The following is an 18,053-nucleotide window of genomic DNA, read 5'->3' as shown; positions in this document are numbered from 1 at the left end:
GCCATACTAAGCTACCGTCATTCCTTCAAGCTCATCACGTACCAGGGCTTTGCATGTACTGGTCCAACCGCCTGCAACACAGTTTTCCCTCATCCTTACTTGGCTACTCGTCCTTAAGGGTTCAGTTAAAATGGAACTTCCTCTGTGAAGCCCTTCTTGATGACCCCCACGGATATGAATTGTCCCTCACTTGCACCTCCCTAGCAGAGTACTTACCAGACCTCCATGACATTTTAGGTAGCGTTCCCTAGAAGCAGAGCCTGAGGCAGGGAGTCAGGTACATGTAACTTCTAGAAGGAGTGATCTTTAGGAAAAACCTGTAAGGGAGTATGGGAACAAGCATAACGAAGGGCAGTGCGTCTCCACCTGTGACCTCCCAGAGGAGCAAGCAGCATTAGCTTTGCCAGGGACCTTGCTAGAAATGAGAAACTCCCAGAACCAGCCTAGAAACTCTGGGAATGGAACCAGTAAGCTGTTGTTTAACCAGCCCTTTAAGTGATGGTGCTGTACCCTTAAGTTTGAGAACCACACGGGAAGGGGCCAAAGTCAAATAAGGATGTGATCGCAGGTAAAATCTAGCCTGGGCCTGATCCATGGAGGACTCTGGAGCATAAATTGCACCACAGAATTGTCCCTGCCTCTGGCAAGAGGGAAGACTTTGCATCTCTGTATCAGCGCTCATTGACGGTAGCTGTCCCTTGGGGGAGGGATCCCTTGGGTGAGGCAGCTCCTATCAGCTGAGAGCAATTCTCCCAAGAAGGGGCAACCAAGGGCTGGCAGAGGGGGGGGAAGGTTGGTGCTGCACATACACCAACCTAGCAAAGGGGATCCAGGCATCTATGGGATACTAGCAGCATCTACTGCAGTTTTTCTTATTGGTTCAATGATCTCTGTTCTCTCCATCAGACTGAGAGTTCCAAGTGGTCAAGAACAATGTCTTGTAATTGAGATGTGAATTCTCTTGCTCTAGTTGGGGAGGTGGCAATAAACACACAGGCACATATACATACATAGGTACATATGTATATATGTACATAGGATGATGTCAGATATTGATAAATGCTATGGAGAAAAGCAAAGAAGAGGGAGAGGACAGAGGGAAGTACGAGGTGTTATTTTAGAGCAGTTAAAGAAGGATTCTCTGAGAAGGCGACATTTGAGCCGAGATATGAATGAAGTGAGGGATTGAATCATGAGAAAGAACATCTGGGTAAATTCAAAATTATTTCAAAATAAATGTTTTCTTATGAGAAGGATATCTCAGGGGAGAGCATTCCAGGCACAGGGAATGGATGGATGAATCACAGGAAACACCTGGCATTTCTATACTGATAAGGCGGGAGGTGGCTGGAAAGATGGACAGGTGGCATGTTGCTTACTGTTTTCATTTATTTTTTAATTGACTTTAAACATTTATCAAAATATATATGCACAAGATTTTTAAAAAATCAAATAGGATCAAAGGGGCTGTCATGAAAAGCAGTTCCTCGTCCCACTCCAGCTCCTCTCCCCAAAAGTTACCACAGTTAACCATTTCTGTCTTAGTTTAACTTATTTCACTCCAAATACAGTTGTTGAATATTTATGGTTCCTCTACTGATTATCTTTGTAACTTTCAATAACAAGCCTCTAGTGCTTCCCTCAACTATAGAGAGTATCTCTTGGCTGTTGTCTTTGTAATATTGGGATGTTGCATTCCTACCATTCCTCCCCTCCTTCAACCATCCAACTCCTATCACTGTTGTAGACAGTAGGGACCTAACTTTCAAGTATTTGGGTGTGACAGGGAGAATAGGGGATTTCGGTTACTGAAAGAAATTCAGTACGGCTAAATTTTAAGTAATAAAATGAGGATATGTTTTATAACCATATTTCATTTTCAATGCTTTTTCTATAGGTTGAGTCTAAAAGTAGAAAACTAATAACTAGACTGTGTGAGAACACAGTCAAGGGGGACTTACGGGATGGCAAACAGTACACCCTCGGTCTGTGTCTGCTTGGTCTTCACCATCTCCTTAACTTACACTCATGTGGGTGACTTTACAGCAGAAGAGTTTTTCTGTTTCAACTTATGTTCCTTGGAAGAAGAGCAAGACAAAGGTGAAGCTGGTTCCCAGCCCAGTTCTACCTCTAGCAGAGATTCCAGTATCTTCAGAGCCCTCCCATGTGGTCTCTCATTCATGATCATGTTTTACTGCTGAGTCCCTGGGCATCATCAGAGTGGCTCCAAAAGTGAATCACATGGACTTTTCATAGCAATCTTCTGAGATGTCTTGAAAATTCCTCCTACTTTGAGAACTGTTCTCCCTCCCTCAACTCACAGAGGCTGGTCCCAATAGCCATGTCTATACTACACGACCCTATCTCTATGACCACAGCAGTATGGGCCAGGAAGTGGCACATGACACAATCAGTTTGTCTCCCCTGGAAATTTTAAATTGAGGCTAAAACTGCCCAGTTGAGTCTGGGTGGATCTCTTGGATAGAGGAGACATAAAACCTCAAAATCTAGCTTCCATCTTGAAGATCAACGAGTAGAGAAGGCAAAACAATCTTTTTCAACTAAAAATACGGGAAAAGGCAGAGATGAAAAATAGAGTGACTGTCAAGACTCCTGATGGCTTTTCCCCCCCTGGTTTCAGCTCCTTGCTGAGGACTTTGCTTGAAGTTTTCTTGAAACAGCACCACATCCTTATACCAAACCCCCAATTTCTTAAACTAGCTCCAGTGAGTTTCCACTATTTACAGCCAAAATGTACTAACAAAATAACCCCTACTATGTAATGGGCTCCTTGGGGGGTAGGAACTATATCTGTGTATTCTCCAAACTGCTAAGCAGAATGCTTTGTACATAGTAGGCACTCACACAGAGCATTTATTGAATTGAATCAGCTGCTGGTACTCCTTCCTAAATGACACAGCCACTTTCGGGGGCACTGACTCCTTCTGACATGAGGGTAGTTCCGACCTATGAGAGGATGAACAGAAAAAAGCACAAATCCACCTTGCCAGCTACTCTACTACCTAAGAATCCAATGGAGGAGGGGTGGAAAGTTGCCTTAATAAGAGAATCAAACATCAGTTTCAAACTGCTTAAGTGCCTCCCAGTCTCCTGCCACATTAGTAGGATCAAAGAAGGTCATCTGCAAACACAGAGAAAGAGCCTGGCTCCATCATTATAAGGAAAGATGTGCTTTCAATCTCTTGGGTCCCTTATGGATCTGGTGAAAGAGCCCTCTAGTGGTGAAAATGAGCAATTACACCTAGGCTTAGACGCCTATTCTACGCACACATGTACACACACCCACACATTCAATTGAATGAAAGGATGAGGTCACCCCCTAGTAAGTGGGGAGGCATCATCAGGAACTAACTGACGGCTTCCCTGTCTCTGCATTCCCACTCCAGTCAGGTGTTCTGACTCTCTCCAGATGCAGATTCAGGTCTTCCCTTTCTCTGTGATCAGCTTTGGCCCTGGGCAGGGGTTGTAAAGGATAATCCTGCCAAACCAAACCAGAGGCTCAGTATAAAGTTTCATTCTTGTTATGTTGATCCCTTTCTCTCCTTCAGAAAAACTGTCCACATCCTGACCCATGATTGTCGCCTTCATCTGCCTGAGTTCCTGACCCTTCTCCCCAACCCCACACTGTCTACCTGGATGCCTGATGCCTTTCTTCTGGACCTTCTGGGAACCATACCTTGCCAACCTGGGCTTATATTACAGACCAAGGAGATAGAGCGGGGGCTGCTTTTGTTTTACTGTGCGTCTGGTGAATGGAGTGATTGGAGCACACTCTTCCAAAGCCCAAAGCCCATTGACTTTCCAATCACATGATCCTGTTTTGGGAAAAGACCTTGCTCACTCTTATCAGAAGAAGAGAAGAAACAAACAGATCCTGGAACAGCTGCTTTGGTCATTATTAATTACTTCATATTATTTAAGGTTCAGAGATGGGGAAAGAAAATTTCACCAATTTAGTAACCCTTCTCAGGAAAGACCAACTTCACCTCCATGTTACATATGGCTTTTTCCTTTAAAAAAAAAAAAAAAGGACATTTACTGAGAAGCAATTTTTCTTTTCAGGAAAGAAAAAACAATAAGTAACTTATAGAAGGCCTTGTACATCTTCCCCCATTACCTCCTATCATTCTTCTGGGATATGACTAGCTGTGGTCTTGGCCCCAAGTTTATCTGTTCTATTTTGGTTATGTGGCAAAATTTCAGTATTTCTATTTCCTGCCCACAAATCAGTGTTTGTGATCCACGACACATGCATATGCAATTAAGTGCATGTAGGTGCGTAAACCTACACTATACCTATACTTAAGCGTGTACACCCACAAATGCATGCAGCTATGCATTTGCAGCAAATAGGCTTACTGCAGTTTGCTTGCAGCAAACTGCAAGCAGGTACAGACATATCTTTACATATCTGCTTTACTTCTACAACAAATTCCCAGTCATTCAGAACTCATAACTAAATTGAACATGGCACAGGTAAACACTCAAACACAGTCACATGATGATTATATATTCAAACATACACATGCCTGCGCAGGTATATCTAACACCAAGAACCAAGCCTTTAAGTGAACTTGAGACCAAAAACAAACCAAAAAAAAAAAAAAAAAAAAAAGTAAAAAGTAGCAGAGTCACCAAGCAGTTGTGAGCTGCATTTGAGAACTCTTCCATGCATTGCTGCTAACTCATTCACCCAGATAGAAGCTCTCAGATGGAGAGCCAGAGATGGCACCATTATCTTTTTTGTCCAGTTAAATAACATTCAAATATGACAGTTGGTTATGAACACATCTCGGGGACGGCAGAAACAACCCAAGCAGCCTCAGTTCCAAACACCTGACCTCTGGGTATCTGTACCATTATGCCAAAGGAAAGAAAATAATGAGGGCATTCTGTGGACTGTCCTTAGTGTATTCAGTGTGCTCAGAATACATAGTAACAAAAAGCTAGTTAAATTAAATGCTGATCCTTTGCAACATTGCAACATTGGCTATTTCTAAGGAAGCATCTCACTAGCTTTCAGGTATGAACTGACATTTGCACTTTGGACTAACAAGGAAAGCAAACCCAACTTCACCTGCCTCCTGGTCTAACTTAGACAAGGATGTTAACAAATGAACATCCCAGGGACCTTTGAAGAGAATCTGACATTTTCAGCGACTCTCCCTCCCTGAATCCATCACCACTGCCACCCCCAAAATGTAGGGTTGTTAAAATATATGTGTTTTCAGAGACCACACTCTCACACCCCCTCGGCCCAAATCCCTAATATGTATATAAGAGAGTCTACATACGTCTAGCTCCTTCTGTCTTTTAGTAATACATGATCATATGTATATGAACAGTTCCGGGTCTGGTCTGAGCACGTTGTCTCCAGTGTAAACCAGAGCTCCAGAGAAAGGAGGGTAGACATATTGGTTTGTTTTCTGGGGAACCAAATTGAGACAGACTATCCACAGATGTGCCTATGACAACACTCTTTGCCCGCCCAAGTGAGCCATAGAACCGTCGCCCGGAATCGCCGGCCCCTTTAAGAAGACTCGGTCTTCCCCGATGGGCTCCAGCGGCGCCCGCAGCAAAAGGCAAACTTGCCTGGCTCCTTGGGGGTGGGGGTGGGTGGGGGGGAATGCCGCGTCGGGTGGGAGCGGCGAGAGCGCCAGAGTGCGCTGCGGGCTCCTTTCCCTTTCCCCTTTCCTTAACCCTTCCGGGAGCGGGAGAGGAGGATCAGGGTCGTGCTGCAGCGCTACGGAGCCGGGGCGCTGACTGCCCTGGTCTCCCGAAACTTTGCGCGGAGCGTGGGTTGACTAGGCAGAGCCGAGCAGGCTGGCTGGCCTGGGAAGGGAGGGGAGAAGACAGACCCTTCAGTACCCCAGGTCTCTAGCCCGGGCGCTGGAAAGGCGGAGGGTGCAGCCGCAGCGGAGGAGCTGTCCCTTCAGCACCACGGGCTTAAAACTGGGCGTTAAGAAGGCGGAGGCGGGGCAACAGGCGGGGAGCTGTCCCTTCAGCACCGCAGACCTTTGCCCTCCAATGTAACCTCTCGGCCCCCGCCCAGGGGCTGTCTTTTCTCCAGTTTGAGCGGGGGTGTCGGGAGCTGGCGGAGAGCTTTCCTGGGAGGCTGGGGAAGCAATGAACACTCTTCTCAGAGACTCGCCTCCCAGCAGCGCTATTTTTTGCCATCCGCCCTCACCCCCAGCACACGCGCTCGCACACACACGCACGCACGCACACACACACACGCACACAGACCTCTCTGGATTTCTTTGCCTTGAGTCTCCCGGGGCTGTGAGGAACCAGGCGCATCTCAAACCGAGCTGGCAGCTCCAGGCTCCAGAGCCATGCCCTGCACGGACCCTCATGCTCACCAAGCTCCTGAGGAATGAAAGGAACCCAGGGACCCTCAGAAGGCAGCAGTGATGTGGACCAACCTCCTGGAGCCTGCACCCTTCCGAGGGCCATAGGCGACCCAGGGAACTGGAGAGAGCTCCAGACAGGAAATCCCAGCTTTCCCAAAGTCCCTGTGGATGCTGACACAAGGAGACCTGAATTTTTGGAAGGGCCTGTCCTAGGTTACCCAGCTGCAGAGTGATTTTCCCCTCTGGCATCGAACCTCCCTCTCCAACCCCCAGCCATCTAGAGTACCATGAAGAAGTATGAGGATGTGTGACAGAGGAATCCAGATGTTGATCACTACTGTGGGAGCCTTCGCAGCTTTTAGTTTAATGACCATTGCAGTGGGCACGGACTACTGGTTATATTCCAGAGGTGTGTGCAGGACTAAATCTACAAGTGATAATGAAACCAGCAGGAAGAATGAAGAAGTAATGACCCATTCAGGGCTGTGGAGGACCTGCTGCCTAGAAGGTATTTACAAATTCCTCTCAATGGCCCTAAATAATCCAGTTTCTGATATTCTGCTATTCCAATGTGTCGTTGGGGAGATGGAGGCAGTGATGGGGAAAGAGAGATAGTTCAAATTATTGCCGAGAATGTGCAGACGTCCAGATTGTTCCAAGCAAGACTAATCCTGTGTGGGATGAAATGGTTGGGTCTTGTTGATTGTTTTTGGTATAAGCTTCATGAGATGAGATTTTGTGGCACTCTAGGCAGCTTCTGCAGTTGAGAAAATGTCTTCAAATCTAAAATCTCTAGGTATATTGTGAACTGCTTTGCTTTGATCTCTGGCTTGAGATGGGGTCTTTGGCTCTGCTTAAGTTGCATTTCAGTGGAGGAGAGGTGAAGGAAGAGAAAAGGAGGGAAGGGGGAAGGGGGAGAGAGAGAGAGAGAGAGAGAGAGAGATTCTGACCTAGCCTGGCACACTCTGCGCTATTTCCTTATTTCTCAACATAGTCTTATCAGTTTCTTCTGAGTTTGGTCTAACTAGATATTTTCATGAACTTCCATTGCCAACAAGTTCCAGACTAACATATATGAACCTCTAAACACACACACACACACACACACACACACACACACACACACACTTATTAATACATCTCCATTTGGGATCAAAAAACAAAACTGAAGTCTTGGTATTTGGTGTCCACCTGTCTTCTTTCCTAAAGCATCTGCAAACCCAACAAATATATTTCTATGACATTTGCATAAGATTGATTCTCTGAGAATCACAGCATACCACTTCTAATTCAAAAAATTGAGGATTCATTCTAAATTATAATGAAGAGGACAGACCAATTTTAGAATGTCAAGCTCTTAGGTAGCCTGTCTCACTACTAAACTTGCTTTCAGTACACCAGGAGTCACTCGCAGCATCATTGGGCAATGCCTGCATGTCAGTAGGAGTAAACAGAAAAATAGAGAAGGAAACCAAATCTCTTTAGAGCCTATGTGCCTGAGGGAAGGCACTGGATTAGAGGGGCAGAAGGGAGTTTTCTCAGGCTTCTGAGGAATCTGTGAATCTTGTCATAGTGATGAGCAAGGAAATCTGTGTTTCCTATGTGCTCTCCTCCCCTGCCTGCCATTGGTTCTCCATGCCTGCATTCCTACTGGCTGGCATTCGTCAGGGCTTCTTGAGAAGTTGCATTTATGTAAATTGCTTAGGAAATCATGCTATTACATCACTTGCTAGTGTAATGTTGCATCATTGCCTGGCCTTCCTCCCATGTTCTGACACTCTGAACAACTGCTCTCCTGACTGTAGCACTACTAGAGTTGATTCTCTTTCCATTGCAAATTTGCAACTGGTGGGAAGCCCAGGTAGGAAAGGACTACTTTAAATGCAACAAGGATTACTGTATTTGATGTCTGAAGACGTGGGTAATGCTGCAAACTATCTGTGTGACCTTGGCTAAGACATTTACCCATCCAACCCTCAGTATATTAGTCTGGTAAATGATTAATTTGGAATAGGTGGTCATGAATTAGCACTAAGCAAAGCTCTTATTGTATCCAAGGTACTGATGGAAATTCTTTCCTAAACATTGACAAAAATCTAATATCTGTGATTCTTTGTGCTCAGATATGGTGAAGTCATTTACCTTAAGGAAATATCATAATTCCCTTTCCTATGTTAACAATAAAGAATTGAGTCATCTTTTATAAAGTTGAGATTTGGTGGATGTTTTGATGCTTACATGGTTCCAGGGTTGGCATAAAAAATCTGAGGTGCCTCCCAATCCAGAAATGGCACATACGTAGACCAAGCGTCAGTTATTCCCAATTCTTCTGCCCCCTTGACCTAAACCTGGGAATTCAAAACTAATCACCAATTTTGACCTCCCCTCTTAGGGCCTGAAATTCCTGAATCCTTGCTCAGAATTTCTCAACTGATGGTTTCTCTTTTCTCCAACATCATCTCCTACACCCACAGTTTGTACAAGGAATTGGAACCCCACCCAGGTATTCTGTGGGCTTAGTGGGAGAAGTGAGAATTTGAATCAAGAAGAAATTAGATTAATCTAAGATATGTTCTTGGTCAGGTGAATTCTTCTGAGAAAATTTCCTGCAGTCTCCATGCAATTTGGCCCAGCTATTTTTTTTTTTTTTTTACATTTCGAAGTATTAATGCAGTAAGATGCATAAACTTTAATGAATCACAATAAAATTTTAGCTACGTGTACACCCATATACTCAACACCTAGATAGGCCTGGCTGAAATCTGAAGCCAAGATTTTCCTTCATGTAATGAACATATCAAGTGTTCAAGGGATTTGCAGGAACCTCTGCTTTCTGCATGGGAAGACACATGCAGTCAGCAGCACCCATCCTCTGCTGGAATGAAGGTGTACAGCCATCTCCTGCTCAGTATGTCCTGTCTCCCAAAGCCTCAGCATCCTCATTCTTCTGGTCCTTTAAGTGTTAAAGGATAACTGGGGCGGTGGGGGCGGGCAACCATACTTTTTTAAGAGTCAGAGAAAATGTGGCTATTTCATACAAAAGAAGAGAATGGCCCAAAGGGACGTGACAGCTGTCTGCAAATATCTGAAGGGCTGTCATACGGAAAAAAGATTCAAAATGTTCTATGTGGCCTCAAGGGGCTAGAAGTAGGAGCTAGAAGAAAACAGTGTTTACCTCAATATAAGTAACTATCTAATATGGCACGGGGAGCTTTCAGAAGTTATGAGTGGTCTACCACCAAAGATATTCAAGTGTAAGAAAACTACATCAGTTGTTTCCAGTCTTAACTAGTCAGCAGAATCATATGGGGCGATTTAAAAAATAGATTATCAGGCCCCCACAGCTAGGTTCTTTGCCTCCATGGGTCTGTGGTGGATCACTTGGAATCTTAATTTTCTAAAATTCCTCCAAGCAATTACCATATTAAAGCCAACACATGCTGAGCATTTACAATGGGTCTGGGAATGACCCTGTGTGTTAGGAAGGATCACGCCTCTCAAGTGAGAGAAGAGATATTTCCAGTTTTCATTTCTATAACTCACCAGAAAGTCATTTATATTTAGCACTTATTATGTGCTAGGATTGTGCTAAGAATTTTGAAAAAATAACTTTCATCTTCAAAGGCGTTCAATGATGCAGGTAAAAGTATTAGCCTCATTTTACAGATGAGAAAACTGAGGCCAGGAGAAGTTATATAACTTGCCCAAGGTCACATACCTAAACTCAGCAGACACTACTTCACCTAAGCCATGTTGCTTCACTGAACACTTGCTAGGGAGCATTAATTCATGCACTAGTGGATAGGTTGCTACTGGTACAAATATTAGCTTGTGAGAATGCCCTGACACATGGGTTTTTCCATTCAGAAGCCCCAGATCCCAGAACACTCAGCATGCCTGTGCAGCCTCTGCAGGGGGGCAGGAGCCACCAGACAGGCAAAAACTCAGAGGCAGCAAAGGACACTCTTTGAATGAAAAAACAATCGACCTATGTAGAGACACCCACAATGAGAAGCCAGAACGAATGCCTGACTCGTTAGCTGGAAAGCACGCAAGGCATTCACAAAGCAGTGCCCCTACCTGCTGCGTGCTTTCGATGGTGGTGTGTGAATTTGAATGAGAACATGTTCAATATGTGATTCTCTCATTAAGAAACCTCTTGAAGTCCTACTTATAATCAAAGTGATGTGTTTAGATCATGGAAAGACCACTGGCCTAGTAGCAAGGAGCCCTGGGTGCTAATCACATTTCTGTCACTGATAGCTATGTGAATTGCGTACGTTATTTCCTCCTTTGGACCTCAGTTTACCCAGTTCTAAAATGAGAGCTTCCGATAAGATTAGGAAGTAACAAATCCAAAGGTCCCTGTGGACTTGGCAGGTAATGTAAAGTGTGAAACAAACATTTCACAGTCCTCTTACCTCAGTTATATCGGGGTGGGGGAAGGAGTAAGAGTGTGTTTGAGAAGATATAAGGTAACTGAAACTTGGTCTCAGTGTGTGGGCAACAGACAGTGGTGCAGACTGTGGCACATTGGAAACAATTACTATGTGGCTTGAGTCGATCTTTACTCTGGGGAGATGTATACCAAACTTGGTCCAATATTCCAAGTTTTAAAAAGCTAGATGTTAAATCTCCTGATTTTTAAAATGTGGGCAACTAGTTTAACTGTTTAAAGATGCAGTCCCAGCCAAGCCATACTCACTTTACGGCTGAATTTGACCCATGGGCCGCCTTTTGAGCCCTGAAAATTATCTCAAAGCCCCCTTAAATCCAAATTTCTGACATTTTCATTTTTGATTCCTGAATTGCTCTTTATTAGTCAATAATCACTTATTCAATTCATTTAAAAATTGCCTACTAAGAAAAGAAAGCCCACTTAGGATTTTAGGACAGGGAACTTAAAATGATGAAAAAGAGGTTCAATAAACTGCTATTTCTGCTACAGATGGGCCTGGATGACATCAAACATCTGGCTGAAAAACTGAAAAATAAATTAGCCAGTCATTAGAAATTCCCCCATATTTCCAAATCTCCAGATGGTTGACTTTTTCAGCCAGATGGGGTTCCAGCTTTATTTATGTGTTCAGAAGCCTTCAGGGAAGCTTCAGAGGCACAGTTGAGGACAAGGCTGGGAGAAGGACATAAGTATTTTCTATGTGCCAAGCCCATGCTAGGTGCTTTCACATATATTAACTCGTAATTTTCACATCTCCTATCTGCCGTCAGCAGAATATAAACTCCATAAGTACAGGGATCCTTGTCTGTTTGGGCCACTACTATATCCCTAGAGCTTAGAAACAGTACCAAGTAGTCACTTCTGCTCCCCCGTCCTAGATTTAATGCTGCACCTTCCCTTGGACGTGGGTGCAGTATGCATTAGAACACTCTTCCTCTCTTCCCTACTCCTGACCTTCTCCTTATTCCTTTCTCTCCACTCTTCTACATTGACCCTAAAGCCCATGAGGCAGATAGAAGAGAGAAATGGGCTGAAGTCTTAAGACAGGATGGGGGAGACTGACCATGACTGTGTTTGGGGGCAAGTCAGGATGGGGAAGGTGGCAGAGGTTGAGGTGTGAGCATGACTAATATTCAGCCAGAACATGTTTGTATAGCCATACAGTTTGTTAAAATGTTGAAATACTTCCCTCCCTGTTGATAAACAACAACTGGTCCAAGTCCCTCACCAAACCCCCACCACTAGCCCTAAGCCCTTCACGGAACCTCTCAAACATCCACTAGACCCACCAAGTAAGAGGTTAAAACCTGGCCCAGCAGGGCCATCACGATCATGTTCCAGCCCTATGGAAGCACCCATTCTAATTGGCCCGTCTGTGTCCTACTTGTGGTTAAATAGTTTTGAATCTTACTCTTAGTTGTGTCATCCTTGATGGAAAGCACTCCTCTTTTTTCCACCTCAAACCCAGCCTTCTGACCCTAGGATTCTACCCATCTTAGAAAGTAGATAGCTTGGAAATACTTTTTTTTTTTTTTTTTGCTTAATTATTTGAGATGTTATTTCTGGATTGGAATAAAGGCAAATGACGGGCAATCCAAGGCTGGGTGACTAATGTAAGCTATTAGCATGGATGATTGGTGTGGGTAACCAGCACACATCAAGAAAAAAATAAAACAAGAATCAGGCAAAAAGATGAGTGTGTCCTTTTAACGTTTAATGTCATAGAGCAGTATCTAACAAGCTGACTTAAGTGGTCACCTAATTCTCCGGGGGAATGTACCTTTGTTTGACTTAGCTTTTATTATAGATTCAGGCCCAGTTGTATAGTTAGATGTTTACTTGTCGAAAACTTGGGAAGATGCACGTATATTTTTTAGTTCAGTAGAGGTACAAATGATTTCTGTTCATTAGAGGAGATAACCTCAAATGTTGTGGACTATTGCTCACCCTCTAGTACATTAATCAGTTTTATATATAACGTAACGATATTATTTCAGTTTTTTGTAAGATTTAATTTTATTTACCTTTGGCTACGTTAGGCCTTTGTTGCGTGGGCTTTCTCTAGCTGTGGCGAGTGGGGGCTACTCTTCGTTGCGGTGCGCAGGCTTCTCAGGCTTCTCTTGTTGCGGAGCACGGGTTCTAGGAGCGTGGGCTTCAGTAGTTGTGGCACGCGGGCTCAGCAGTTGTGGCTTGCAGGTTCTAGAGCGCAGGCTCATTAGTTGTGGTGCATGGGCTTAGTTGCTCCGCGGCATGTAGGATCTTTCCGGACCAGGGCTCGAACCCAAGTCCCCTGCATTGGCAGACGGATTCTTAACCACTGACTCACCAGGGAAGACCCTCAGATTTTTTTCTTTGAAAAAAAAGTGCATAACATCTTCCTTTGAGCCAGCTTTGTCATTCTGCTGGTTCCCTCACTGATGAATAAAACTTGACATAAGCTCACTGTGTATTTTATGAGAATTATGTTTTTAACGATTTGATTATACTCCGACATGTGGAAGTATCTGCAATGAAAACCAATGTTTCTAAGGTTAAAAAAAGCCTACAAAACTCCAAGGTTGTTTTCCTTTTCCTTCATCCCATGACCCTGCCAGAGTCTACTTTTTCAGTGTAGGAGCAAATGGGCCTTTAACAATTTATGTGTGGCCACAAAGAATATCAGATTGTAGGATGGGCTTTGAGGTCAGGTGGAACTGGGTTCTTACCTGAAGCTGCCATTTACCGTCTACAAGACTTTGGAAATTGCTAAACCTCTGAGCATGAGTTTCCTTACCTATACAACGAGGAAGCAAAAGTAGCAAGCACTTTCATCTGTTTCTGCCTTAGTTCTTAGTTGTGTCTTGTGGTTCCTTCATTCCTTCACACCTCTAAATAGTATGTTGACCAGTAGTCCTTGATTCATGCATTTTAGACAAGATCCATTTGCTAAGACAAATGATAAGTCCACTTTCTTATACCACTACCCTTTCTTCCACTACTTTTAGTTCCTCAGTGAGTTTACCTGTGGCTCCAAGAAGAATCACTCATAAAGATTGAGGGTGGCTGGGAAAAAGAGAGACTGGCATCTCATTCCTGGATTGGATATTAGCTTAGGCAGCACAACTGCTCATCTGCTCATGTGCATATTTTAGCAAGGAAGCTGGGAGGCAAGACCAGGGCTCAGAGAAGGAATGGCAGCAGGTCTGCCTGTTTAGAATGGAGAGATCTCTAAGTTGAGTGGATCTATGGTGGATACTTGAGAGCTTGAGCCATTTTGTCAGTATCCCACCCAAGAGAGCAGCCTGTTAGGCAAGAAGACCCTAGACAGGGCTACATGATGTTCATGAAGGTGTTGTCTTTTTTTTTTTTTTTTTTTTTTTTTTGCGGTACGCGGGCCTCTCACTGTTCTGGCCTCTCCCGCCGCGGAGCACAGGCTCCGGACACGCAGGCTCAGCGGCCAAGGCTCACGGGCCCAGCCGCTCCGCGGCATGTGGGATCCTCCCGGACCGGGGCACGAACCCATGTCCCCTGCATCGGCAGGCGGACTCCCAACCACTGCGCCACCAGGGAAGCCCATGAAGGTGTTGTCTTGCACAGAGCTACCTGGCCTAGGGGTCAAGCAGGGGCTGAGAATCAGCTCATGCTCCGCTTCCCAAACCATGCATGTTGGTCCAGAACTGAGTCCACCCAAAGGGAGGAGAGCCTGTAAAAATGTTCACAGGGCCAACTGCAGACCCAGCAGCATGGGGCTGTGGGTTGCCAGTGATGGGAGCCAAGGTGGGATGGAAAAGACTGACCAGACTCAGGCACCTCACATCAGGAAGGAAGTTGCAGTGGGAAGACCCCACAGGGCCCTCCAATAACAAATGCATGTGCCTCCGGCGGAAAGTCAACATATAGACTCCTGTGTGCAGAGAACCTGACCATTAGTGTCAGCTGGAGGAAGAGTAGCAATGAACAGTAATGGTTTGCAACCTCACGCAGCTAAGTGAAGTGGCACTTTTGGCCTTTTTTTTCCTTCTTGTTCTCTGCCACAACATATTAAAGGTATTCCCATCTAAAAGAGGGAGGAGTAATAAACAAATAAATACAGTGAGAAAAATAAAATAAAAGAGGGAGGAGTAGGGATACAGCTTTGCAGTCAGATATGCAATTGGAAGTTTTAACAACCAAAAGTGACTGTAAAGTTATGAAATCGGCCCAAAATATCATTAAGAAAATGAGGGATTGGCCATAACACAGTTGAAAGCCAAAATAAAACAAGTACCTGTTTATATACCACTTAGTTGAGACTTACCAATAAACGGATATATGTCATCATGCTTTGTCTCTAAAATTCTAAAAGTTGAAAATTTAATGATGTATGTGCACTGTGATATGTAATTACCTCTCAGGGGTTGGCAAACTACAGTCCATTGGCCAGATTTGGCCCATTGCCGGTTTTTGTGCAACCCACAAGCTGAGAATATATTGTACGTTTTCAAATGGTAGAAAAAATGAAATAACATCTCAAAATATTTCATGACACATAAAAATGATAAATTCAAATTTCAGCATCTATAATTCTGAATGTTGTCAATTTAAAAATTATGGAAATTTGTTTTCTCTACTGTTGTATTAACATCTACATAGCATCCTTGATTTTGCTACTCGATCTGCAAAGTCTAAAATATTTACTGTCTGGCCCTTTACAGAAAAAGTAAAGTTAGCCAATCCCTGCTATATCTCATAGCAGGAATCGATGATAACATTTTATTTCTAGAAGTACCCTTTGTTTTCCCAAGAATGTTGAATTGCTTTCTTTTTTTCTTATACCTTTTGCCTTTATCATAGACTCTTCAGATCAGGTATTCTGTTGGGTTCTCTTTTCTTTCCCGAAGAACTCTCACATAGTTCTTTGCCCAGACAGTCCTTGTCCTCTTTCTGAGCCATGGAGAGGTTGAAAGAAAGTCAATGAGATCTTCCCCTCTGATGGTCTCTAGGGAAGGAAGCCCCTGGCCAGGTACACAGGGAACAATATCTGCTGGGGTAGGCAAAAGAAGAAAGCTTTGGTAACCTGTGTTCTGATGACAATGAAAAAAAAAGATGCTAGAGACAGACTGAAGGTAAACTCTATCAGACATGGTTACGGAGTGGGTGAGGGTGAAGAAATTGAGGTCCACAACAGGCGGCTGGTATTGGGAGTCTACTCAGAGGTACTCATGCATATAGTTCTACAGATGAGGTTCATATGATTATGAAACTTCATGAAAAATATGATGTGAATGGGCACTTTTATAGAAAGAGTCTCAACCTCCGTAAGTGTTAAGAATCACTAATACAGAGTTTAGGACAGAGATGAAACCTGGGTTGACACTTAGGATGATCCAAGCATAGATGGTAATTGAAGACGTGGAAGTACACAAGAAGTGCCACAGAAACCCCAATGACCACAAAGAGGGAAACTGACAGAACCCTAAGTAACATTAACATTATGGGGCAAGGAATAGAGGAACCTGTGGAAACTGAAAAGAAAAAAAAAAGAAAACTAGAAACAAAAACAGAGATGAAGGAGGAGAAAGAATCCAGGATTTAAATACCATTTTGATGGTCTACTGAGGCTTGCTCTAAAATAATGCAGATGAACAGAAATGTCTGGCACTAGAAGCTCTCTGGCCTAAGACAGTTCCGTAAGTAAGTTCCTGACATCATCTGTGGGCTACTTCCTGGGTTTGCACAAGAGGGCCTGCTTCCAGGGTAGATCTGCCCCTCCTCCTGGGATCGGTAAGCAGGTGAGATGATAATATGGATCCTGGGGGTTGCATCTAAGGAAGCTGCAGAAAGAGAGAATGGGTCATGAGAACCCTAGGAAGAGGTGCCGAGGAAATAGTAAAATAACAACTAGCTGACACTTAGTGAACACCTTCTGTGTGCCATGCTACAATTACCGGGGCAGATTGCATGTTCATTTCTGGGCTAACTCCTGAGCATTTATTTATTTATTTAACAGACACATACTCTATGCCAAGCACTGTTCTACGTGAGCACTTGACAAACGTCATTTAATCCTTGTGCCTTATTCATAAGGTAGACATTATTATTATCCCCATTTTACAGATGAAGGAATGGGGACCCAGAGGGCATGTGGTTAGTAAGAGGCAGAGCTGGGTTTCCAACCCTACCTTATGCCACCTTTCATTACTGTACTCTACTTGCTTGGATAAACACTAGTATAAAGAGATGCAACTGATTCTCATAATAGCCCAGTGTACAACTAGCAGGGCTCTTCCACCAATAAGGAGACTGAGGCTTAGAGAATTAAAGATCACCTGCTAGGTGGTGGCAGGGCTGGACTTGAACCAGAAGCTTCACCTTAATCACCACACACTGCACTGCCCAGGGCTGGTGGGCTGGGTTTTTCCAACCTGCCCACTCCTATATCCAGGAGAGTCAGTCACTGGCTCTGAACCATCCAACGACTGGAACTATTGTGAAAAATAATTAACCCAGCCTTTGTCAATTTTTATTCCACATCCAGAAAGCAAGATCAAGGAAAAGATATGGTAAAGCTAGCAAGATTTAGATGTTATAGCAGTAGGTTGTGAAGAAACACCACCTCTGGATCAAATGTAAATAAAAAATAAAAGGCAACACCAATCATTTGGAAGAACAGTGTTTCTTTTCCAGAGTCTAACTAGACGCAGGTGAGCAGACTATTGGAGATTCTTGCATCTTCTACATTGGACTTGGGGTGTTTGCAAACTTGAGGGTGCCATTATGTTCGTGGCTGTCCCACTTCCTGAGGACTAGACTTGGGCACATCATTCATTTGACTTCTTTGAGCTTTATACTCTGTGTCAGGCAGGAGTCAAGTTTTCTGGGTTGGATAATTCTCATACTTAGGGTTCTGCAGCCTGATGCTCATGCAGCAGCCAAGGCCATAAACATCTTGGAAGAGCCCCCAACCCACACGAGACATGGACTAGACGAGTGTACCACCACGTTTGGTTCTTAGTGACCTTGGGCCTGAGTAGGCTAGAAATGGGCAGCTGAGATGAGCTTGGGGCAGCATGACTTCACACCATCTATCCACGTTTTAACCTGCGTGTTGTAAGAACTATTATCACATATGTTTTGCCATCCAAATACTCTTTATCCACCACATTTCCCTGAACCACTAATCTAGAACAAGAGCCTGGCACATAGTCGATTCTTAATAAATATACGTTGAATTTATTGCTTGTGAGTAGGTAATTTAATTA

At 44.0% G+C, this 18,053-nt stretch overlaps 1 protein-coding gene and 1 long non-coding RNA gene across 2 annotated transcripts in view; one reads left to right on the top strand and one right to left on the bottom strand.

The window, feature by feature from the left end:
• LOC109547713 (uncharacterized) overlaps positions 1–18,053 on the bottom strand; it is a 205,411-nt gene that overhangs the window by 37,211 nt on the left and 150,147 nt on the right. The window lies entirely within an intron of this gene.
• The window catches only part of CACNG3 (calcium voltage-gated channel auxiliary subunit gamma 3), an 80,761-nt gene continuing 69,379 nt past the window's right edge, over positions 6,672–18,053 (top strand). The window contains exon 1 of the mRNA XM_019921780.3: positions 6,672–6,882. Coding sequence (XP_019777339.1) covers positions 6,672–6,882 — 211 coding nt within the window. The remainder of the gene's footprint in view (positions 6,883–18,053) is intronic.

This window comes from Tursiops truncatus, chromosome 15 (genome assembly GCF_011762595.2).
Source record: "Tursiops truncatus isolate mTurTru1 chromosome 15, mTurTru1.mat.Y, whole genome shotgun sequence".
Classification (NCBI taxonomy): Eukaryota; Metazoa; Chordata; class Mammalia; order Artiodactyla; family Delphinidae; genus Tursiops; species Tursiops truncatus.
This window is presented reverse-complemented; position numbering and strand designations above follow the sequence as displayed.